The 24092-nt window shown below is 45.3% G+C and overlaps 1 protein-coding gene across 4 annotated transcripts; it reads right to left on the bottom strand.

Annotated features, from left to right (window-relative positions):
* Window positions 1-1219: 1219 nt before the first annotated feature.
* On the bottom strand, window positions 1220-23731 carry ogg1 (8-oxoguanine DNA glycosylase). Of its 4 annotated transcripts, none has more exons than XM_031845157.1 (8): window positions 23422-23731; window positions 22974-23335; window positions 22681-22860; window positions 21888-22066; window positions 21666-21813; window positions 21520-21569; window positions 21207-21428; window positions 10049-10141 (listed from the first exon to the last, which is right to left on the bottom strand). In XM_031845157.1, exons 1-7 carry the CDS (start codon window positions 23529-23531, stop codon window positions 21228-21230), a joined length of 1230 nt encoding a protein of 409 aa, XP_031701017.1. In that variant the 5' UTR covers window positions 23532-23731; the 3' UTR covers window positions 10049-10141; window positions 21207-21227. The 4 variants fall into 4 exon arrangements, with proteins under 4 accessions (XP_031701015.1, XP_031701014.1, XP_031701017.1 ...); XM_031845156.1 differs by lacking the exon at window positions 10049-10141 and having other exon boundaries at window positions 19610-21428; window positions 23422-23552; window positions 23684-23721; XM_031845155.1 differs by lacking the exons at window positions 21207-21428; window positions 21520-21569; window positions 21666-21813; ... (2 more) ...; window positions 22974-23335; window positions 23422-23731 and adding exons at window positions 1220-4561; window positions 8865-9128; window positions 16473-16631 and having other exon boundaries at window positions 9220-10141.
* Between the last annotated feature and the right edge of the window lie 361 nt (window positions 23732-24092).

Below are 24092 nucleotides of genomic sequence, written 5' to 3'. Positions count from 1 at the left end.
CATGCAGATAATCAATCCATCCATGTTTCACCTTCAGCCTGCAGAATGACGTATGTTCAGAGTTCGTTTTCACATTGGTCTGCTGAAGGGGGAAAGTTTCTCCGTGCTCACCTGAAATCTGAGTTTTAAGATGTGAACGCACAAGTATGATTCTAAATAAGTTTAGAAACAATCCTGCTGCAGATAATAACTGATGTGATGTGGAAACCAATTGATTCCTCCAGTGCATATACAGGGAGAATGGAGAGAAAAAGAGAAAGCTATTCATTTTTAATGCAGGAAAAGTTAGCGACTGTGTGAAATATGTGGAAAAAACATGTATCTTCAATTTCGCACAGTTCAGCATGTTGTTTAGCTCATTTTAATCATTATGTGAAATACGGAAATAAATAATAAACAGAAATAATAACACATTTTCTCATTTTTATTTGAATCCAGACATGAAAATGCAGCAAGAAATACAAAATAATGCAAAATAAATGAATGAATCTAACACTGTACTTCTGCACTGTGACGACAGACTGGAGGGGGCATATCGATTGTATTTTCTATGGCACGTTCAGCTTTGTTGGGGGGACAATACTATGGGTGCTGGAGGTACCACCCTGGTCATGAAGTAAAAGAGGGAACAGCGAGTACTGATACAGTGAAATCTCACAGGTTCATTGGAATGTAGACAACACAAGGCCATTGCACTGTAAATACTCAACAAGTCAAGCATCTCACATCACTGGGAGGTACGGAGAGTCACTCTGAGGTAACCGGACTGGCTCTCATCAGGAACAGCGGCATGGATCAAGTTTGATTCCACAACCATGTTTATCCACTTTGGAAAAACGTCACTTCTTGTAATGTATCATTATTCAAAACAGGAACCCAAGATGACATTTCAGTAATCATTTTGTGAGAACACAGAACACTGGATATCTCATGTTGGAACAACATGTTTAAAATGTTGGACTGAAGAGGGGTTATTTTTCGGGATCATCAAACAGAGTCAAGTTAAATAATAGACCTTCGTCATCACTTAATGCCAGGTCAAAAATAAAGAATAACTGAAAATTCATTAGCCGTATAAAACGTCATGACCTCTGCAGTGAAGTATTAAATGCCACAACTCTGCAGGTCCTAAACAGATCCCAATCCCAAGTTCCTGCAGAACAGCTCCAACACATCAGCAATACCACTTTAGATTGTCTCTCACAGTAACAACTACAGCTATGTTTCAAATACACCTTTATTCATGAACATCAAAAATAACGTTATTTACATTGTTGCTTATACATCATATATTTGAAAGATATTTTTCTCTTGAGTAGTAAAATACTTCAGTTTAGTGCTCAGGCTTACAGTTAAGTGCTCCGTTATTGAGTTCGTTCTATTATAAGAGATCTGAGGTTCATGCCAAGCCAGTCTCGTGTGGTGCAAAGCTGTGCAGCATTTGAATAGTTAACATATCAAACAGTCTGAATTGGTTCAATGCAACTGATTATGATTTAATATTCTTAGTCAGATCCTGTGAAAATGCAGTCAAGAGGCTATAATCGTACATAATTATTGAATGCAAAAGCTTTGTCCTCCAGCGAAACATCAGGATGATACGAATGCTTGAACCTCACTGTGAAGTTCAGCCACCGCTAAAAGCCTCGGCGACAGTTTCCCATTCAAGCAAGTGTCCGCATGTCTCTGGCCGTCTTCAACTGCCTGCCTCTTTATGCAAACCAGCTTCACGTTAACATACAAGGGAGCATGGACAACAACAGCAGCAGCACGTTAAGAGCTTAGAAGTAGTAATCTGTTGCTGAGTCACTATGATACTGGTAAGACGCTATCGAGAGTTGACCCAAATAATGGGTTTAAAGAACCGTAAAAACAGCACAGAACCAACCGAGGTTATGTATGGCACATCTTTACATCACAAAGCATATTGAAATATGGAAGACAGCAAATAAACTCTATGAAAGCAATGACATTTGGTTGATATGCAGTTTGTTTTTTTCCACAGAAATAATGGAAATGGGAGCTACAGACGCTTGGAGCCACATGTGTCTTTTTGCCCTTCAAACTTATTGAAACTCCAGACATAAAGTCGTCGCACCTTTCACACCCGTCACAAGCAAGGGGCTCTCTAGAGAGTTGTTGACTTGAAATGTATGTTTGGTCCCAGTGTGCTTAAGAGTTATGCCAGTGTTATGCAGGCGTGTGTGTGTGTGTGTGTGTGTGTGTGTGTGTGTGAGAAAGAGATGGAAAGTATCTGTGCTTTATCTCCCAGCTTTACCGTCAGACTAAAAGTTATGCCAAATTTGTTCAAGAAACACAGTTGTTAAACCCACAAAAGACAACTAACCTTTAAGATCTTCACCGAGAGAAACTTTGAAATACTTATCTCTTTTAAAGATAATTAATATTAGGCAGTTCATTGCTCATCTTTTTCTTAATTTTGTTGAAGTCCTGGTCAGGAACAGTATTTGGTAAATATGTGTGTTTGATGTTATTGGTCTTCATGTCCAAGGTTTGGTTCATAGATCTATGATTTCACTGCTGACGCTGGCAGAGTCGTCATGTCGGCTGACCTCCAGGTAACTCCGTGACCCCGCCGGCCTCCCAGCCCTCCCCCGCACCCTCTCCGATTCCGGGGTGATGAAGGGCCGTGTGTCGTCCACGCCATCCTCCCCCAGATTCCCCGTCGATGTCCTGGAGGGACGCAGTGACACAGGGCAGGACACTGACGAGGGAACGCTCCCCGCCTCGTTCCCAGCCCACCGGTGACCCTGGTGGGAGGGAGTAGGGGGAGCGGTCACCTGCCTGCTGGGAACACTGCTGAGAATGCTGCCCCCCAGTGGCATGGAGGACTCTGTCGGGGCATCGCTGCTCTCAGAGAGCATCTGGGGATCACTGTTCCTGCGGAGCCAAGGCCCCTGGCTGACCCCTGACCCCGGGGAAGGGGTCTGTGAGGTCAGGTTCAGAGGATGAAACAAGCTTACTCCTCCGAGCAGGTACTCCCTGTTCAGGGCCTCGTCGATGCTGCGGGTCAGGTCAATGGGAGACGGGGGCCGCAAATCAAACTCGTAAAGAGACAGGGAAATGTCCCTATCCTGATCCAGACTGCCGCTCACTGAGCGCTGCGGAGGCCGACCCAGCGCCTGCAGTCTCAGCAGGGAGCCTGTGGAGCCGTCAGATACGCCTCGTTCTGCAGAGTGGCCCCTGTGGTTTCGTTCCCGGTTGCTGTCTTTGACACAGCGTGGCTGGGCGCCAGCCAGCTCGTGGTTCTGGTTCCTGATCAGACTCTTGCTGATGTCCGCTCCAGGACGCTCCTGGCCAGCCCAGTTATTAGGCACCTCCCCTGGTGGTGGTCCTCCTCCTACTCCTCCTCCTCCTCCCCCTCCTCCCACCCCATTACTGTCAGACTTTCGACAGGGCTTCCCCCTTAAGCTCTGGACTATCTTGGACCAGCAGGTGTGTCTTTGAGAGGAGCCTGTAGATTGCCCTGGGGATGGCAGGTCTCCTGCTGCTCTGCCATCTGGTCCACCTTCCTCCCTTCCACGGCAACCTTGAGGCCTCCAGAACACCCAGGAACCCAGGAGTAGAAGGGAGAACCCCCAGGCCAGCTCCAGGAGCCGGGCCCAGAAGTGGACCAGCCACCATCCCCAGTTGAAGCTCGTCCAGTCTCCTAGCAGTCCGTAGAGCCATAAGGTGGCGTGAACATGCAGCCCACAACACAGCGCTCCCAGGACCGCACACACTGCCAGCACTCTCGCCAGAATCACCCCGATCCTCCTGCTCCCTGTCCAAGCCTTCCTCCTGGCCTCCTCGGGGACTCCAGGGTGGGGAACAGAAGGGCAACGTATACGTGGAAACACATAGCAGAGGAAGCCGAGACAGAGAGCCAGGCCCCAGCACAGGGACAGGACCTGTAAGGTGACGGGCACCACGGGGGACAGGGCCGGGGAAAGCAGATCAGCCGCCAGCAGCAGCGTACACTGCAACACAGCCAACACGGCCACCAGAGGAGGACGCTCCAGAGGGGAAGGCAACACGCTGACTCCTGCCACCCTCAAAGCCAGTAGTGCCAGGGCAGCCTGTGTCCACACCAGCAGGTGCAGAGGCAAGTTGTAGAGAGCCGTAACCGCGGGGCGAGGAAGGAACTTCCGAGTGCCATAGGGGTCTATTAGAAGGAGAGCTGCCCTAAGGCCTCCAGCCAGAAACAGCAGAGCGTTGGCGAGTGCAAGAGCCCCCCGATGAGGACAGTTTGCTCCAGGGGACAGGGTGAGGCTGAGGGCCGCTCCAGCAAACAGGAGGAGGAAGAGACTCGCTGAGCCGTAGACATGGAGCTCCCAGGCAAAAGCCAGCGTCCGACTCAGATCACCCCAGTAGAGGAATGTGCTTTTAGAGGAGGGAGGGTCGCTGGGAGAGGGGGCTGGATTAGACGTAGAGTGGGGGGCTTGGTGAGGATGTCCTAGGATGATGGAGCGGTTTGTCTGAGGAATTCCAGCCTGATATGTGGGGCTTAATCTTGTTTGGGCGACAGGTACGACACCGGTGGCAAGGAAGGAAGAGGTCCCTACAAAAAGAGAAACAGAGTTTAAATATATGAAAACAAAATGTTAAAAGTATAATTACTATAAATTATATTCATCTAAAAAGCAGTGCTTTAGAATAAAAGTAAATGAAGTACTATACAGAACCACTAGAGGGGTGTAGCTCACCGTCAGAGTCATGATCTCACAGTCTCACACATCGTCTCAGGTCTACATTTAATATAAATAGGAAGGTCTAATGAAATTGCATCACTTCCTTTTCTCTTTCAATCAGCTCAGTGTGTCTCATCAGCTGTAACAAAGTATCCCAAAACATGGCTTCGTATAGAAATAACAGACCTGAACCACAGAAAGCAGAAATGCAGAGATTACACATCATGACGCGTTTGTTTAACGCGTTTGTTTAACCAGCTAATACCAGCATGCAGGTTTACGAGAATGTGTACACAATCAAGCCAAAGTCTAATTATGTCACTTTCGTCAAATGTTCGGAAGGTCATGTAATGACAGTCATCATACGCTATAAATGTCAGTACGATTTGAAAGCTATACCACCACATAATCCACATTACATTCATAAATTAAAGGACTTCATGCTGAGCAAATCTCCTCGGAATAACTGAATAGTAATTGTGTGGATTAATTGGATTAGATTATGTAATTATCGAGAACATCTACTTTACGTAACACCAAACAGTGTCACAAAGCAGCCCTGAAAACTCTCTGTTTGAATTTGCAGTGTTATGCAATACATAACTACCTTATGGACAAGACAACACCTTGACAATGTGGCATCTCATGGAGCGCTGCAGGAATGAGTCCTAAAACCAGGAAATGAGTCAGCATTTTTGCACTTCAGGTTCCCTTGCCTGGAAGTCAATGGGTTTTTGGTCAGAGGCCTGAAATAAGGTATGTGGTTAAGACAAGCTTAAGAGATTTGTTCTACATTATAAAATATGTCAGTAAACATCCCAATTTTTAAGCTTTTAAGTGTCTTAAAAGTGAATTATAGTCCACCTTTACAGCCTCGTTGAGTTTATTACTCGTGCTCATGTGACCATAGTGTAGTTCGTTTACAGCCTAGCGTTAGCATTGTGTTTATGCATCCATGCATAAACACATCATAAAATTGGTGTTCATTTGTGAAAATGATCTTGCTGAACAAAACTCGTAAGTATCATAAAAATTCGATTAAAAAATCCCATTGGCTTTTTGTCGAGGGAACCGGTGCAATGCCAACTTCCTGCATCCCTGCAGCGCTCTATTATCTCACACACATACTTCAGTTTGCTCAAGGCACTCCACCTTATCCTCCTGCCAAGCCTTGGAAACACCCATCGGCATTATAATCACGGGGACATTCATCACTTTAAAACTACTCAAATGTAAAGATTAACACACAGCATAAAAAAAGGACATATTGAGCATCATAAACTGATGAAGATGTAAAAAATGTTAAAGTATTTTAAAGGACAACAGCAGACACTTAAGAAACAGTTGTAGGTCAAGGGTATCTATATTTAACTATGTCTAATAAACCTAAACTTTTAACTTCTAAACTTGATGGATGGTGTAACAGCATGATCAGTGGTAAAACACTCAAACTGTCAGCCATTAGGAGGACGTTAAACCTGTCCTCACCATGTAGGACACGCATAAAGCTGACACAACGACTAATGACTCACTCCAACATGTGTTTTCAGTTCCTGGCTCCCTCCCTCTTATAACACACACACACACACACACACACACGTTTCACTTTCAGACTCACACAGACGAGCACTGCATACAGATCACAGACACACTTCTTTATTTGTATAAAGGTATGTTTTACTTCCTTCCCTCGAACCCCTTTTTTCTTCTTCTTCTTCTTCTTACAGGAGCAAGATCCAGACACATTCCAGATGTGCTGATCACGTTTCACAGCTGGATGCACTTACCCCTACCCTTGAGTTTTCTCTTTTACACACTCTGCTTACACTGCTTTATATGTCCACACGGTGCAATGAACAAAAAAAATTAACATTCTGTTCCATCTCGTATGACAAACAATCACGTGTTTATGACACCGATACAAATGTGGATGGATATTTTCCTGCGTTTTGACTGCGGATACTAGGCAACAAATTAGATGGCAGCACCTGGGAAGGGGCACTGGTTCAGATATTTTCATCATCCTTCAATGCCAGACATCATTTAAAACAGTTCAAAACACTCCAGAGGGTTCATTGGTCCGAGGTCAAGAGAAGCCATATTGAACCCAATGAAAAGGAACTTTGACTGAGCCCATTAAAAAGAAATGTATCAACAACACTGTAATACAAATCGTTGCAGGATTCATCGTTATCTGCCTGCGCCAGCGAATCATCTGGAAAAAGTGTTCCACAATGGTGACGCAGTGAGAGGTCTGGATACAGCGTGAGAGGAGTTTATTCTCATGAAAGTTACTTATCGGAGCATGAAGCAAAAAGAGTTTGACTTCTTAGTATGGAATTCAGATGAAAATACCCGGACCTTCCGGATTATGGGGCCCATGGAGCCCATGGAGCATAAGCACTAGCGTTTACTTTAACTCTGCCTCCCAGCCCGCCGTCCAGCCTCATTCACATGAACGGAGGAAGAAAAGTAACTCTGAATTCAGGTATTAGTGACAACATTACAACATTTAGGACCTAATTATTTTAACAGCTACAACAAGGGCTATTCAGGTGTTTGTTGATTCTGGGAAGTTGATTCACCAAAAAAATTAAAAAAATGTACCCACTGAGTTGCAGACTCAGTCGATATCCAATAGATAGATTCCCAATGTCAGTTTAAGGGGGAAAAAGTATTTTTGGGACTCATGGCATCACCGTTTGGCCTCTGTGTAAAATTTGCTTCGAAGCCCGGGCAGAACTCATGCTGCTTTGTTTGACGAAGAAAGAGCCGATAGCGTTGCACATAACAAAGAGGAGGAGTTGATAAAAAGAGAGACTGGTGTAGCCTCGGTACATGGATATGGTTCAACAAGCAGAAAATTATAATCTCTAAATCATGTCGGCAGTGGTTGCAAGGGGTGGTGCTACAAGTGATCTTCAAATCAACACTCGTTCTGGAATATGAGCAAAGCAAAAGAATGCGTCGCCCGCAAACAGGCAAGTGAGTCATTGAGCAAGGAGAAAGGGTTTTGTATTCTTCTATGTTCATTCATTGTTTTTCGTAATAAACGTTCTTAATTACCTCGAGGCGAACTATGTGGAATGTGTCCTTGTAGTAAAGTTACAGTAATAGCTGCCATGCAGTTGCCATACCAGTACCAGCCCTTTAGAAGCCTTTATTGACATTTTAGGAAAAACAAATACACCATGATATATAAACCGTGATATACAACTATAAGGGGGAATCCAACATGCTATCTAAAATATGGGACCCCGATAACACTTATCCAACAAAGACTGATTTTTAAGCAATTATTTCTCGTGTTTTTCATGTAAAAGACTTTTTTTCGTCCCCTCTTTTTAATTTACTACTCTCTTTTTGGTACTATGGTCATTATTATGATTCATAGTATTATCCGGCTAGCCATTTCCCCCTTCCTGTCCCCTTTGCGTACATTCGGGCCCTTTACCATATTTCTAGCTCCTCTCTCTGTGTCTATTTAATGATCTATGGATCTGAAATACTTACAAAACCATCAAAAAGTGTTATATATCAAAAGCATACAGTACAAACTGGTATTACCATTGATGCAGGACTTTAATAAGATGACCTGCCAAGGAGCCTTACTTTAACTGTGCTCATGGGAGTGTGTGTTGAAAAGTCATTAATATGTTGTTCTGGTGGTATCTAAGAGACCGGCTCATGCGCCTCCGTGTGTCACGCGTTTTCCTTTTTCCATCCACGTTTTTCTCCCCTCCCTTCATGCCGTCTCCGTGCATCTGGTTTTCATTACCGTCCACACTCCCTGCATTTCTATGCCTGTACCTTTCTTCCATCACACTTTCACCCGCCCCATCTACTCTCTCATCTGTACTCCCAACTGTCTCTTTCTCAGACCCTACTTTCCTCTCGTGTATCTCTTTGCATGGCTGCGATTCTACCGGCCCGCTCTTCACACCCCCCCCTTTTCACCTCCTTCTCATACGTTCTTCCCCTCGCTGTGTCTACCCCACACAACTACCACCCCACTTTCCACGGAAAACTGCCTCTGCTGTTTTTTCCCCTCCTTTGAAGCCTTTTCCAGATTCTTCCAGTAAAAAAAACAGTTCCAGCTGCACAAATAATTCCATTTTGAATCATCAGATAGGATTAAAGGACACTTTAAAACTAAAGACCTTCATTTCTTACCTGTCCTTGACGACTGTGCAGTTGTGCTGGCTGTGTTTCTTCCCAGTTGAGCTGTTTTGTTTTGTCGACGTGTTGTTCTGGAGGATGTTCTCACGGCCTCCTGTGTAGTAGTAAGCGTACTGGTTGTAGATGTGGTTGTCGCTTGCTGTGTCGCGACTGGCTGTTCTGCAGTCTGTGGCTGTTTATAGTTTATAGTGGGTTTGGGTGATGTAGTAGAAGAAGAAGTATCTCTGACGGTGGAAGGAGTGTTCTCTGTGAGTTTACCTAAAGAAAGGTGGAAAAGAGACATTTGTGACACGGTGTAAAGACTTTGACCTCAACAGCACCTTGCTGTCATGATCCATTGATTTCTCACCTGTTGATACTACAGTCCGAGGTGGCGCCCGTGTTGCTACAGGGGATGGTGGGGCTCTGGTCTCAGTCTGTGGCGTGGTGGGGATTTTACTGGCTGTTGTGAGCACAAACAGGTGCGGCTTCGTGGTCGGACTGTCTGGTGGTGGTGTTTTTACATCAGGAACTTTAGATATCGCCGTCTGCGCCTGTGGCTGATACTGAGCCATTCCATCAAAAACTGTTGACAGAGGAAGGGGTGATTCCTCGTTCACGGGCATCACTGTTGGAACACTACCTGATCCAAACTCCAGCAAATCATCATCCTCCGTCTCTCTGAGAGATCCCTCCTCTGGTTTTCCTGCTGCCACTGGCTCATCACCTGCAGACTCAGCGACGGCGGCGGAGGGAAAAGTGGGCAGAGGAGGAGTTGAACCTTTTGTTGTATCATCTCCCGTTACAAAAGCCCTGCTGATTGCTAAACTAGCTGTATCAGTCCTGGGCCTGGAGGCAGTCGGTTGAGCTAAAGTTGGCCCACTGCTTAGGTTCTGCGTTGAAAGTGCGGATATAAAAGGAGGAGTGGACTGTGCGGTAGGACGGGGCACTCGTCTCCCCTGTAGCGCTGCATTCGTGGTTGTCTGTCTGTCTCGGACTGTAGCTCTGATAGGCACGTCGCTACGCCCTCTGGGAGGCAGAGATGGCCAGAATCTAGCGGTCTGCTTGGTAGGTGGAGGTGATGAATTATAAGGCAGGTCCAGAGGAGAGAACGAGGAGGAGGAGCCAATGATGGTCTGGGCATCTGTGGGATGGAGGAAGGAGAGGAGGAAGCCCAGGAATAGGAGAGACATGGGAGCCATGGTCTGGCTCTGAGTGGTGAGCGCCGGTGACTGGTCCCTCTGGCTGTCTGTGTGTCTGTCTGTGTGTCACACCATCCTTCAACTGGGATGCTGTTGACAGAGAAAAACAGGTCATTTTTACATTTCATTAAATAAATAAAAAATAACTTTGGGTACGTATACCGGCGGCGACCAGTGTCTTAAAACTGCATTTTCTCTAATAGCCAGCAGGGGGCGACGCCTCTGGTTGTATAGAATGGCTAATTTAAAATAAAATAAATAAATGTAAATCAGTAAGAATTTGCAATGAAGACTAATCTGAGCTGAGCATGTCGCAGCCTTGCTTGGCTGATTCAGAGGGCAGGTCAACGAAACTCCCACAAGGTTCCAGCAGCATGACACCGGCGGACACACAGGGTGCGCCGTATGGTTTCGAAATACATGGCACATACGCCGCCGACGCACACCGACACAAAGGCAAGAGTTCCCCTATAAGTTACATAAACCATCAAAACGATCAAGTCAAAAAGACATAACAAGAGGAGTCACAGATGGTTTCATTCACTGGCAGATGGACACATTCACTTTCTTTTTCCCCCTCACTATCTCTGCCATAAAATGTTCTTTGGATGAATAACAGCTTTGTTCTCCTCCAAAGTTTCCAAGCAGCAGGACTCTACTCCCCGTTTCTGCCTGTTCTGTTGAGTCATGGATGCCAGGAGCCGACAGCTGTAGTGTGGTGAAGCTCAGAGAGCCCAGTGACACGGATAGACCCCCGGGCCCTTGAGGATTACACAACCTCACAAGTCATCTAGCTAAACAGCCGCCAGTCGCATCCCCTCAACATGCACTTGTTATCAAAAAAACAAAACACCCCTTTTCTTTTACCATTTGAGCCTCTGACTTCCATAAAGCTCATGTTCACACCGGCCTCTGCCTGTGACTCACAGTGGGAGATAACCTTGGGAAACAGCGAGGATCACGCCGAAACTTCAGCTGAAACGTCAGAAGGAAAGGCTCAGAAAATAGAAATCTGCGCCTATGGCCGGATTCATTCTGCTACTGATGACTCACCTATGGTTCATTCACAGCTGCACACCACGGTTGGCGTGTGCATTTCGTGCTCATGTAAGATGTGACTAATCTGTGTGAGCATATGAAAAAAAAAAGCGTGTGTGTGTGTGTGTGTGTGTGCGTGCGCCAAGCAGGAGGTCACAGAGAACGCTGCAGGGCTGTGAGGGAAATGTAGACTAGTGCAAGACAATCTTTGTGTTTGAGCTCGTCTTGCATTCGTCAGTGCTTTGTCAACCTGTTTACTAGGTGTTGGTAGTGTTACACAACAGCAGCTGGATGACGAGTATAGTAAGAGGTAGTATATCTCAATGTCCACCCACTCACAGTAGCCTCAGTGTTTATTTTCCTGCCTGTCTCAGGCACCTCTTCTGCTCTCAATCTAGTCGGCCGTTGGCCAATCCGACCTCTGATTAATCCGTGCTTTTCCCCCTCTCTTTCTTTTCCTCTTGCCCCCCGTTTAATTGGAGTTGTTTCAACAATGCTCCTGTGAGTGTTGAAAGAGGGCCCTGGAGATAGGGAGATAAGGGTGGATGTAAGAATGCGGAGATAAGGAAATAAAACGGGCACGCTCATAGAACGGATAGGCAGGAGTGGGCGGAGAAGACGGAGGAGGCACGGTGACGGTAATGGAGCTGACAGTGGAGCGAGAATTGAGGGGATCAAAAATGACAAAATGAAGACTGAGAGAAGTCGTGAGGGCAGTCAGTTTACAGACAGACAGTTGATGTAAACTGACAGAAACTAAGAAGCAGAATATTTGTGAAAAAGAGTCACGAGGAAACTGTGTTTTGGGATTAACGGGTTTGGTGTGGTCCAAGCGCCGATATGGCAGCCTGTCCAGGAAGGCATGCGGAGAAACGGAGCCCACTTCACCTTTTTCCACCGAGGTTAACTTGCAGGTGCGCAGCTTCTGGCAGCCGGAGATAAACAACCCGAGTATTGAGAAATGTCTTTGAGTAAACACACAAGTATGTTGATCCAACACAATCCATCACGTGCATCCTATGTGTGTGTGTGTGTGTGTGTGTGAAGGTAGGCAGTTGCGATTAATGAGCCTAAAAACACGTTGGGCCAAATAAGATTTAGCGAGAGGAGGGAAACGCTGTCAGCTTTAATCCAACCTCCACACATGAGCCTCAAACCCACACACACAGCAGTGGTTCACCACAAAAAAATGTTTTTCTTGACTGGAGTTAGACAATTTAACTACAAGTTTCCATTGAAGTAAAACAAATGTAGGCTGATTGGCAGCTCCTCTAAGCAGGCTGAATTACAGGCCAGGAATAGCCAACCATGTGTGTCGTTCAAAGACCAGATCAGTGTGATCAGCTGATTTGGTGTTTGGCTTGAATATAAAACCTGGATGCCCTCAGCCCACCGGAGCACACAGCATGTCCCTCTGCAGATGGGTGCACGGTCAGTCAGAGTATTTTTTAAAATCATTTTCAGCCCCTCGAGGGAAGAGGGGCACATTATTTCATGTGCAGTGGGGTGCGCATGTTGTGTCGATGTCGTCACTCTCTCCCACACAATACGTTCTTTATCCAGAGCAGGAAATGCTCACACATAATATCCACTAGTAGCCTACAGCAGCCCAGCGACAATCTGAAGATTACTATAAACTGAGTATATAGAAAACTGTCAAATAGCTAAAGACACTATTCAATTTAGTTTACTTATTCTTCAATCCGATATTTCCTGATTGAAATCACAACTTTGCACATTGTTAGACCTTGAACAGCTGCTTGCAACATTTGAGAGCTGTGGCTTCTTTTGGTTTTTGCAGAATTTTTTGTTTTCATGTTCCTCAAATAAAGATATCAAAACAAGTATCGTTCACTATTATCGGGTCTTACATCAGCACAAGTATTGAAACATGACAGTCTGCAGACGTGAGGCTGTAATTGAGCGCAGAGGTGCTTTTTAGCCAAATGCTAACATCGGCTTGCTAACACGCCCACAACAACAATGCAAACAGGATGTTTACCATCTTAGCATAGAGTGTTAGCATGCTAACATTTGCTCATAAACACAAAGTGCAGCTGAGGCTGATGGAAATTAGCTTAACCACGAATGTCTGCACAACATTTCATGGCAAATTAATCCAATAAGTGTTGAGATATCTCAATCTGGACCAAAGTGTTGGAGGGACAGATCAGAACGCCGTGTCTTTGACGGAGCGTCCCACACCTGAGTCGACTCGTGGTATCCAATGTCGAGGTGGCTCATGACCAGGATTTCACAGTCAAAGTCACCCGTGACTTAGCTGAGAGGAAGAGCTCGTTAATGGCTGACAGGAGGAAATAAGAAAAGATTGCAAATCTTTCCCCCAAAAATAGACAAGAAATATTGTCCAGAGAGGTAGAGAAGCAGGGATTCTGCAGTGACAGTGAAGATGGACAGAAAGAGACTGGAATAAACCAGCTGAGAGAATTGCTTGCCATGCAGATGTGTAACTTGTTTGCCATGTAGAGGGAGAGAGGTGAGACTGTGAAGCAGTGTATGTGTGTGAATGTGTGTGTACGTGAGACACCGGTAGAGGAAAGGAGTGAGGGGTGTGAGGGGGGAGGAGGGTGAGGGAGTAGCCTATGTGTGCGGTGATGTTGGTATGCGGGTAGTCGGGGGAGGTCGCTGGTTCGACCGTTAAAAATTCCACACCTTGAAATAACATGGATTGCAAACAGCTCCCACAATATTCATTTGTTTATTTAAATTATAGCTATAACAAATTAAAATTCATGAATGCTGTTCAGTTTAAATGAAGTAGATTTATAAATGAGGAGAACTATGAGCTCTCCAGAAATGCCTTATAGATTCTCCAGCATGTTTTTTTCCGGGCGGTCACCTTTGCTGTCCATTTAGCTCTTAACACAAACCAACTTCTGTTAAGGATGCCTCTCTCGTGGCGGGCGGGAGGGCATGGGGGTGTGTCAAAACTCCACTGGGGCAACCGGCCCCCCCACACAGCTGGGGTCAAGCTGAAGGAAGAGAAGAGGCTCCAGAACCAATCAAGGATGCGTTTGATCCTTATTTAAAGCGGATATCCAGCTTAAAAAAATATATATATTTGACTGATGTTCCGCCTTCATGCGAGTCACAGATCAAAGGTCAGCCTTTAAGGGTGAGGCCCTTTAACTGCACTGTGTGTATGCCACACGCGCTGCACGCAATGGGGGGGGGGGGGGGAACACAAGCTACAAATATTGACGTACGACAGGTGACCGTAGACAGGAGGTTTACCTTCCTAAACGCACATTGTCCACACAGATCCAGTAAATAACTGTGAGTATACTTCAAATTAGCACTCTCGCACACTCCCCCAGCAAAAAACACACCCTGAGAGATAGAGAGTCTGGTAACTGATTGAAACAACGGCTACACCACGCCAAGCCACGAAAACACTCTCAGGGAGAAAGAGATTATGGGCGTAAACAGTTTGCCTGCTGCAGGGAGTGAACCGCAGCTCCACTTCAACCCGAGACTCTCACTTTGTTACAGCTGGATGCAATAAAAAACAACAACCGCTGTGTTAAGTGGGGTGTTGTGTGGCAGGGACTGAATTTGCAGACAGATTGTATGTCTATAAAAAAAATGAACTAGGCCCTATTATTTCGTACCTGGATGTTATTGTTGCATATTTACAACTTAATAAATAATTTAATAATTATATATCACAGCTAAAAGGGTCCAGCTTAGGAACGGATTGTGTCTTAGTGAGTTTTTGCTTCATATGTTTGTCTTGATTCAAGCTTTTATTTTCCGCTATTCTGGGAGGATTGTCTGTTGTGGGAAGTATTATTTAACTGCACTCTCAGTTTAAAACGGTGTTGTTGTTTTGGTACAAGATAAGCCATTAAGCCATTTATAGACTACTCAACACTGAGGCATGCAGCCATGGATCACCCTCTGTGCTGTTACAGCCTTTCAAAAAACTATCTTCTCTAAAAACACACTATCAAAACAGACAGTAAATCTCTCTTGAGCTGCTTTACAGTTCAATAGCGTCCTTCCTTCCTTTTTCTTTCTTTCTCTTGTCAGTGGATCAGGGTGTGCTGTTTTTCTTCTGAATTGGAGTCGTATGGGTGCGCTCTGCGTTACATCCAACTGGCACTGTGGAGCAGCTCTGCCCGTGCGCTCCCAGTGGGAGGAGTGGCCCTCCCTCCGCTGGTTGCGTGATGAGGAATAGGTGAATCCACAATCCTTTTGTAGTGCCACGGCCCTGCCTACATGTTGAGGTGAGACAACCCTCGTAAATAAACCATACACACACACACACACACACACACACACACACACACACACACACAACACGTTGCGCACCTGCCAGTGGTGGCCAAGTTGGAGAAATAGTACCCGACTTGTTGCTGTTTCACCAACATTATTTCCACTTTTCAATTTAGGTTTGACATGCAAATTAAAGGAAACTCGAGAAGCTGGTTGAATCACACGACCGGTGAAGTGGAGAGACAAACAATAATATCATTTTCAAGCTCTGGGGTCGTTACGGGACAGAATCAAAGGGTCTACTTTTTACGCAACACTAAATACATTAGTAATGTAGTTTTGCCGTTGTAGGTGGGTCCTCCTATGGACTTATTACGTTACAACCCGACATATGAGGTTATTAAGCAGCCTATCCGCAAGTAGCCAACTGTAACATAGCAACCTAGAGTTTCAAGTCTGCATAATCAATACATCTTAAATTAGATAAAGGGTTTAATTGGCGCTAGATTTTGTATGTATTACAATCACATGCTGACGTTATCTACCGTTGGTCACGAAGAGCAGTAACGGCGTTACTGCGTACGTGACCGTCCTAACAGCAAGCAACCGTGATGGCTCCAACTGATAAAAAAATCACCGCTTTGTCTGCGCTCCACGAGACGGGTCGGGACGGTAAGCTGTTCACTGTCACAACGCACACAAAAAGTAAAACGATCACGGTAAACGTGTTGAATTAACGCGAATGTAGCCCTGTGAACCCTGGACACCGACGGCACAGGTATAGCGATAAACGTCCCCACGCGTGGATCACTGCGCAAAGTACCGCCGCATAGCAGCCGCTGTTATCATCCATACCTGCGGGGTCCGCTCCGATTGGAGACCTCTGCGGCAGATACCGGGTGGGACTAGGACGTGTCCGGGTAAACGTGCCGCGTTAGTCCAGGTTGACCGCTTAGGTACGTTCAACCGAAAACGGTCCTCTGTCAACGCACAGAGAGCTTCAGCAGCCTTTTACCGCTGCCAGCTCTGAATCCATGAGCTACTGAGCAGATGAACGCCCCCTTCGACCGCTCCATCTCTCTACACACCGCTCCCTCTCTCTCTCATTCCCTCCCTTCCTCCCTTACAAGTAAACACGATTTACCTTCCAACCTACCGCCTGGATACGTCTGTTACGCAACAGCAGTCCGGGACGCAGGTTCAGACTGAGCAGCACCCATAGAGGCCTACCTATTTATTTTTATTCTTTTTTTTTTGGTGCCCAGTGGAAATATGACGACACTGGCACTGACATCATCACGCAGCCTGCGGTGCCACTATCCAGCTTCTGTTTCTCCCCCCTTTTCTCAGATATAAATAGCTGCAAAATGAAGCTGCACACCTGGGGTTGTAAAAGTGGTGTGAAAGGAGTGGGTTGTGGGGGAGACAGGTGAAGGAGAGGCACCTGACTTAAAAAAATTTTTTTTTTTTTTGGCAGAGTGGTGCAGCAGCAGCAGCAGCAGCAGCATGGACAATGAACTGGGAAACAGAGCCTTGGATGAAACTCTACCTCCCTCGCCTCTCCCCCTGCCCTCCAACCAGGGTCTGTGGAGGGGGAGCAAGCCAGCCCCGAGCCAAGATGACTGTTTCCTCATGCGGCACCTTGGCTCAGTGCCTCCTCTTCTTTATCTGTCTCTTACACAAACACAACACTAGTTTGGACATGCTGTTGGGACTGCAGCTCTGACCGATTGAGCCCAATGCAGGACATTAGGTCTGGAACAGAACACTCATCAGCAGCAACTACCTCACTCTGTGTCATTATTTCTCCTTTCTCTTGTCACTCTCATTAGATTGTCTCCACTGCACAGTCCTAAAATAACCTGTGCAGCTCAGAGGATTGTCCTAATGCCATTACGTTACTACTGAGCCAGCAGGAGAGACACTGGAAGGTTGCGACAGGAGGAGCAGGGACACTTCACGACGGTAATCCCGTTATTGCATATGGATTCAAATTCTACAGGGAATAAACGTGATCAAACCCTACATATTTATACACCCCAAATAGAGAAGAATGGATGTTTAGATAATGTTTTTGGAAGAGATATTATGTAATTTAGATTATCACCACATGCACTTGTTATCTGCTGTGCAGTGTTGATCATATTATCATGTTAATGGATGTTATCCAGTTATGTGATGCTAATGAGATGACTGTAATCTGGTGTACCAGAGGGGGATCTGATTCATAACATCTTCAAACGAAACAAACAGACACTGGTGAGTCTTTGCTCGTGCACATGTAGGTGCCTTCTATCGTTTAAAGTTACCCTGCGGAACTTTAAACTGGTTATGAAACAGTCTCCGTTAAGCACTGATGTCTCTCTATGACCTAAACCTGTACCTTTAAATTAAGGGAGAGCTCAGTGGTGTCCAACCACACATTCTCATCCCAACTCGCCACATGCTGACGCTCTGTCAGACCGCTTGGCGTCACTTTCTAACGCACTGGGAAGCCCAGAACACGGTCCTAGTGAACACGTGGTTAAAGTTGTGAATTCAAACAAAAACACTTGCTTTGGTTTCGGAAAAAAACATCACGTTTAGTCTTAAAATAATACGTAAACATTGTAACAGAAGTACGGAAAACATGTCACAAACATGACTAACGTAACTTTAAAGCAACGCATCGGTCTTGAACACCGGTTTCCTAGTTGAAAGTCCTGCTGTTTGTTTCATTTTGTTTGCGAGGGTATTTTCTACGTTTATACTACGTTGTCTCGCTAACGTAGCCTTTTCTCTGAGCATCTAATAATGACACGGATGGGTTTACATTGTAGTTACTAGCAAGCCTGGTGCGTCTCGTACAGGCGCCAAAGGGCGCCTCGTGCGTTGGTTTCAGGCGCATGGTTTTTTGAGCATTATGTAGGTGACTGTACGTCATGACACAGAGAGAGGCGTGGTCCTCCTGAACCGCAAGCATCCATTTGATTTGATCAGATTTTGACACTTGACTTTAACTTTCCCATCTCCGTTTTCTCATTTAAAATCAAATCATTTAAATTTCACTTAGCACTGAGAATAAAATAACCCAAACTACTGTATGTGTACACCTTAATTACAAGTATGTATTGCCTTTTACCGACAGCTCTTGAATCATATGGTGGAATTTTTAGCGTGCTTTAAATAAAGCGAGAGGGGAGCAGTATTTAATGCTTGCTAAATGAACAAACTCTTAAAAAGGAAGGAGTTGCACTGACACTCCTCTGCGGATAGTGTTTCTATACCATCTTTGTCCATGAATGTGGTGAAGATATTCCACTTAGTCATTTGAATTGATCCCAGTGGGGGACTCTGAAATGTAACTCCGCATCAGACGGAACTGTTTCTTCCTCCCGATCCATAAGGCATCGAAACCTTGATCACAGCCAGCCGAGTGTGGATCCCATCGGATGGTAGAAGGCCTTCATCTTCTCCTCAATATAAGCCTCTTTCATTCAGAACCGTCGTGCTGACGTCCATCCGCACAGACACGAGGCAGATGAAATAGCTCTGTGCGCTCAGTCTCTCTCTCTATATGTGGCTTTCCCCTCACCCTATGGTCGTCTAGACACCAAAGAAATAATCTCTCCAACTCCGGGCCCCAAAGACAGACCCCCCGTCCCCCCCCCCCCGTCCCCGTCCCTCAAGGCTGCCTCCCCTCCAGCAGCATTGGGTTTCACCACATCCAAGGTGAATCAACACAACTCTCTTTCAATTTTATCCATCTTAGGTATTGTATCTGATACTGTTATATAATACATCTGTTACTATTCAGGAATAATAACATCCATCATTTTAAGTAGTAGGCAGCGTGTGGATGTGTATGGAGACCATTTTGGGGTTCAGACTGGATATGAAAAACGGGATCAAATTCTTTTTAATAAATGGATGATAACAAATATATAATATTATCTTTCAAAAGTATGTTGAAAATCATGTTGCCATTGATGTTCTGTCAAAAGGATACACTTATATATATGCCTTCTATGTTTCAGTAGTTAGTAGTGGAGTTGTACTGGACTGCATTATATTGAGTTTCTAATACTCCTTATATATTTAAATAGTGAGCAAAAATAAAAATCTAAAATGTTATCTCGTGCAGTACAACACCTTTCAATATGATCTCAATAATAAACATATATAAAAATGTACATGTTTCAGAAAATAAAAACAGCAACTGAAGATGTATCTATTTATTATTTTACACACACGCGCGCGCGCGCACACACACACACACACACACACACACACGACTTGACAATTAGGTCCCCTACATCTCTCTAACTCAGCTACGACAAAACCACCTCTCACGTTCTTCTGTCACTCAGAGAGAAACAAATTCAATCTTGCTGCTGCACATCTGGAAACAGAGAAGAGGCCTTTCCCTTTTCTTTTGTTGGGTGCTCCAAAAAGTGGCGCCCCCTGGTGCCCCCGGGGAGTAACGAAGCCCTCTGAGATGAAGTAGATAAGAGGAGAGATGTCCTTTCAACTGAATAACTCCCGAGGCCATGACACAAGCTGAGAGCCATGTCTTACATAACGCGCAGGCCACTGTTGTGTTGTTTGAGTCTCTGCATGTCAACTTGCATGCGCACACTGCTTTTTTTCTTTTCTTTAAAATTCATGTCCCCACCTCCGGCACACTTTCCCCTCCCCCTGTCTTAAAAACAAAAAGGCAAAGGAAAAATAGTATTCCTCTTGTCTCAGCTCTATTTTTACCCTGCTTCTCTTCTTCGCTGTGACTCTGCCCTCAAGCTGGGCCCCAGCTTCTGTCCGGCTCGACTGAGAGTGGGGATGAAAGCTGACTCACATATTCATTAACACGCACGACTGCACAAACTTCCACAAATAAATCTATGGATGCAAGACAATGCACGGTCGGACACACACACACGCACATACACACACACAGCAGCTACACGCATGATGCACCTGCTCACTTACGCCAACATGTCAGAAAAGACTCCTTTTAAACCAGGGCAAGAAAGATGTTTCGATATACTATATATGCAACGCTTTCGCCGCATTATAGAACGGTTTCTTCGCATGTATTTTAAACAAACTAAAAATATTGCTGGGTCACTGCCGTTCGGGGACAGTAATAGGTCAAACACCCCTAGAGACATGTTCGTGATGTCCTCAGAGACAGTCACACAAGCCCCAAGCAGTGACAGCAAATAACCGCAATCCCTGCTATAAAAAGATCAGCTAACACAGTCAACTAATAAACATACAGACACGATGGCAGCTTTGTACGATCCGACGGACGCACTATTTTGACGCAGGGAATGCACCGAAGAAACACAACACACACATTTTGGTGTCCTGTGACCTTTTCAGACATGCAAGTGGATGCCGTGACGTGTTTGGTGCGCTGTGCAACAGGAACCAGGGGGCATGGCAGACAGCGTTCACCCTTTCAATTTGTTGTTCTGATATAAAAAATAAATAAAGCAAATGACCCACTTTAGGTCATATTATTTTGTATTATTTATCTTCCAATGCATACTGCCACCTAGGGGCCTCTTCTGGCAACATTTAGCAGGAGTGAGGGACAATGTGACGCTGATGCTTTCAGCGGGCTTGACGACATTTTCTCTCACAATGCATACACACACAAAATATCCAATAAGTTATTTTGTCTTTATTATAAAAAGCGTGCTGTATTATTACTGTAGTAGTGACCTCATAGTAAAGTAGACATAGAAGAGGTCACAGTAAACAACATAAACTCATGTACACAAAAACCCTGAGAATCTTCTTACAATAATTAGTTTCCTACCATGATGAAAATACTGTTTGTATATTTCATTCCATATGTAATGTCCTGTAGTCCTGATGTAAGAAGGTTGTTTACCTCACATCAGTCTCTCTCATTCTAGGCGGACGTCTTTGCTTTCTTGTGACGTGCCGATTTGGTTTTCGTGTTCTTCACAGTTCCATTTTCTTCTGTCTCAATTTTGATGCTCTTGCAAGCTACCGTCACATTTTCCTCATCCTCTTCCTCTTTCTTCGGCCGCTTCAGGGGTGCCTTTTCTTTCAGCTTTTGGAACTTCTTGAGGTCGGCACAGAACAGCACCTAAATATAGAGAAACACTGTGTGTTGTAGCAGACAGACAGCGAGACACACGACAGAAACTCACAGACAGACAGCGGCTGGTAACACTCACCGACTGAGCCCAACCGGAATAAGGACCCCACAGTTTTCTGAAAAAATCCCCTGTGCAGAAATATTACATTTGACTGTGTTACCAATTAAAAGAGAACCACTATTCAGTGTGAACACACTACTGATGAGGTGCATATGACTACTGACCGAGATCTCTGTGAAGTTTATCTGTGATGCTCTTTTGTCCGCTGCCAGGAGCGAAGCTGTAGTCTCGTTTAGCGATCTGCCACACGTGTGTGTCTACGGGCACGGCCTCCGCCTTATCCAGAGACATCAGACATACACAGTCCGCCACCTTACAGGGAGACGCAGAGCCTCGATTACATGTCCCTGTTACAAGTTCACCGAACATGTAAGAGGCTACTCTACCTTGGTGCCAACGCCGGGGAGAGTACGCAGAGCATCGCGGGCCAGCAGATACGAGGTGCTCCGGAGGCCGTCGAGCCACTGGAGATCATGGGTGTCCAAAATCTGCGCCGCGCTCTGCTGAAGGAACCGAGCCCTGTATCCAAAACCCAGATCCCTGAGACGGGCCTCTACGCCGTTCCCTGCCAAATGAAACGTAGAAAACACATTTTTTGATGACGATGGCTAGTGAACGTGAGTCTTAGCAGGTTTACAGCTGCATGGAATATGTGAGCACTCGAAGGAAGAAATAAACATAAACAAAAAGAGACAGTAGTAACATGTTTGTCGTAGAACCCGCAGTGAGATTTATGTACCACTCAGCTAACAACCAAAGCGCTTATTATTCTACTTTCTTATGACAGAGGATAGTAGTAGACAGAGAGATAAAGATACATAAATACTTAATTGATCCAGGTGATCGGGCGTTATTATCGAAAATATCATTCATCCAAAATTCAACCAATTTACAATATCAACGAAATAATATATAATAGTAATAACCCAAAAGCAGAATAATAATGGCTCTTAAACAAAAAAAAAGTATGTTAATAAGTGACGCAACGAAAATAAAGATCCCTTAAAACCATAAAGGCTCCCAAATTCTCTACCATTGCACCGCTCACTCTACAGCAAAAGTGGAGGCGAATAACATCATTGGGGACCCGAGAGACCTGACGCAGCTGTGAACCCTGCACCACTGATACTGAGAGAGATTATAAACAGGGCGTCGGTCTGTGGAGAGAGAATTCAGTACCTGCAAGAGCAGACAGGGAAGGAAAGTCGAAGTAAGAGGTTTCATCCAGCTGGCACAGCGGGGCGCCCAGAGCCCGGCACAACCTCTCCACCATGCCATGGATACGAGAGATGTGGTTGTTGGAGGTGCAGATAAAGGAAAAAAGACATTCAGTGGGGTCCTGGCGAAGCATTCGCACACCTGGGGGAGAGGGAGAGACCAAAATATGTATATTTAAAACATATTTCTTGCAACAAATAGTGGCTCGTCATTATGTTTCAGAGTAATATTAAGTGGTAGCACACAAAACTGGCCTGTGAAGATGTCTGCAATGCGCTGGAAGTGGGGGTCTGCTGCTCCCCATCCCTTGTACAGATCCCCCAGTGTCACATTCAGCTGGAAGTAGTCTCTCAGCATCTCCTCTTCCTCCTTGGTGTCCTGCACTGGAGTCACAGCCACCGGCTCCTCCTCCTTCTTCAGAGCTCCTTTGAATCTCATCTCTGACTTGTTTTGGAGAGAAACACCAGCTCTCCTCTTCCTGTCCCCTACCCCTGCCTGTCCCTGCCTGTCTGAACTCGTGTAAACGTGGTACCAGAGAGTCTCATCTGTCTGAGTCAGAGTCCAAACTCGTCCTCCCATCACTCCGGTCCAGTGGCCCTCTGCAGTTTCTCTCCAGCTGTGGGTTGAACATGTGTCATACGAGGATGTCAACTGTATTAGATCTGATGATGGCAGAATAACGAGTTAGACCCTAACCCTTACCGGAAAGATTGTCCGCCGGCGAGAGTGAGATCCAGACGCAGCTCGGACTTGGCACAGGCCAGAGATCTCCACATTTTTGCCCCTGATGACAGCACCGCATGTTTGGCCATGGCTAACAGTTACCCCGCTGTCTGTTTATAAGTTAAAAACAAGCAGACACTGACCTACCATAGTGTTTCCGGCATTATACAAACTCGCCAGTGTAAGTTAGGAAACGGGAAACACAACATCAGTGTACGTTACGTTACAACAGTGTAAATACCTTTCGCGGAGTTGTTTTTAGCTAGCGGCGATAATGATGGACAACAAAGACCTAACACTGTAGCAAAGCTGGGTGTATTTTTGAAGAAAATATTTCACGTTTAGATGCTTATGATAATATAATACATAATACTAAATGTTACCTAAAACAAAAAAAATACGTTTCTATGGTCCTAACTTCATGTTAATAATATTCGGGAATAGTTTAAATGACCATCTGATGCAACATTACACAGGTTCCGGTAACCCCACCCACTGATGTCAACACAACTGCTGATTGGCTCTCGCACATAAGGTGGGCGGTAATTTTAACCAAGCTCATACACGATTGGTCAATGCCATCCGTGCTTGCGGTGTCCTATTGGCTAATATTTTTGTTCCTCTTTGACGTATACAGGAAGTCGTCCCCT

The sequence above is a fragment of the Anarrhichthys ocellatus genome, unplaced genomic scaffold (genome assembly GCF_004355925.1).
Source record: "Anarrhichthys ocellatus isolate YVR2014 unplaced genomic scaffold, GSC_Weel_1.0 scaffold5, whole genome shotgun sequence".
NCBI lineage: Eukaryota > Metazoa > Chordata > Actinopteri > Perciformes > Anarhichadidae > Anarrhichthys > Anarrhichthys ocellatus.
Note: the sequence above shows the minus strand (reverse complement) of the source record. Positions and strands in the feature narration are given on the sequence as shown.

Coding starts and splice junctions, on each gene's coding strand:
- ogg1 (XM_031845155.1), bottom strand. CDS start 10,051: ATGGCTCCCATGTCTCTCCTATTCCTGGGCTTCCTCCTCTCCTTCCTC. Junction 9,129..9,219: donor TCGGACTGTAGTATCAACAG/GTGAGAAATCAA, acceptor ACCTTTCTTTAG/GTAAACTCACAGAGAACACT. Junction 4,562..8,864: donor TGCACAGTCGTCAAGGACAG/GTAAGAAATGAA, acceptor CTCTTTTTGTAG/GGACCTCTTCCTTCCTTGCC.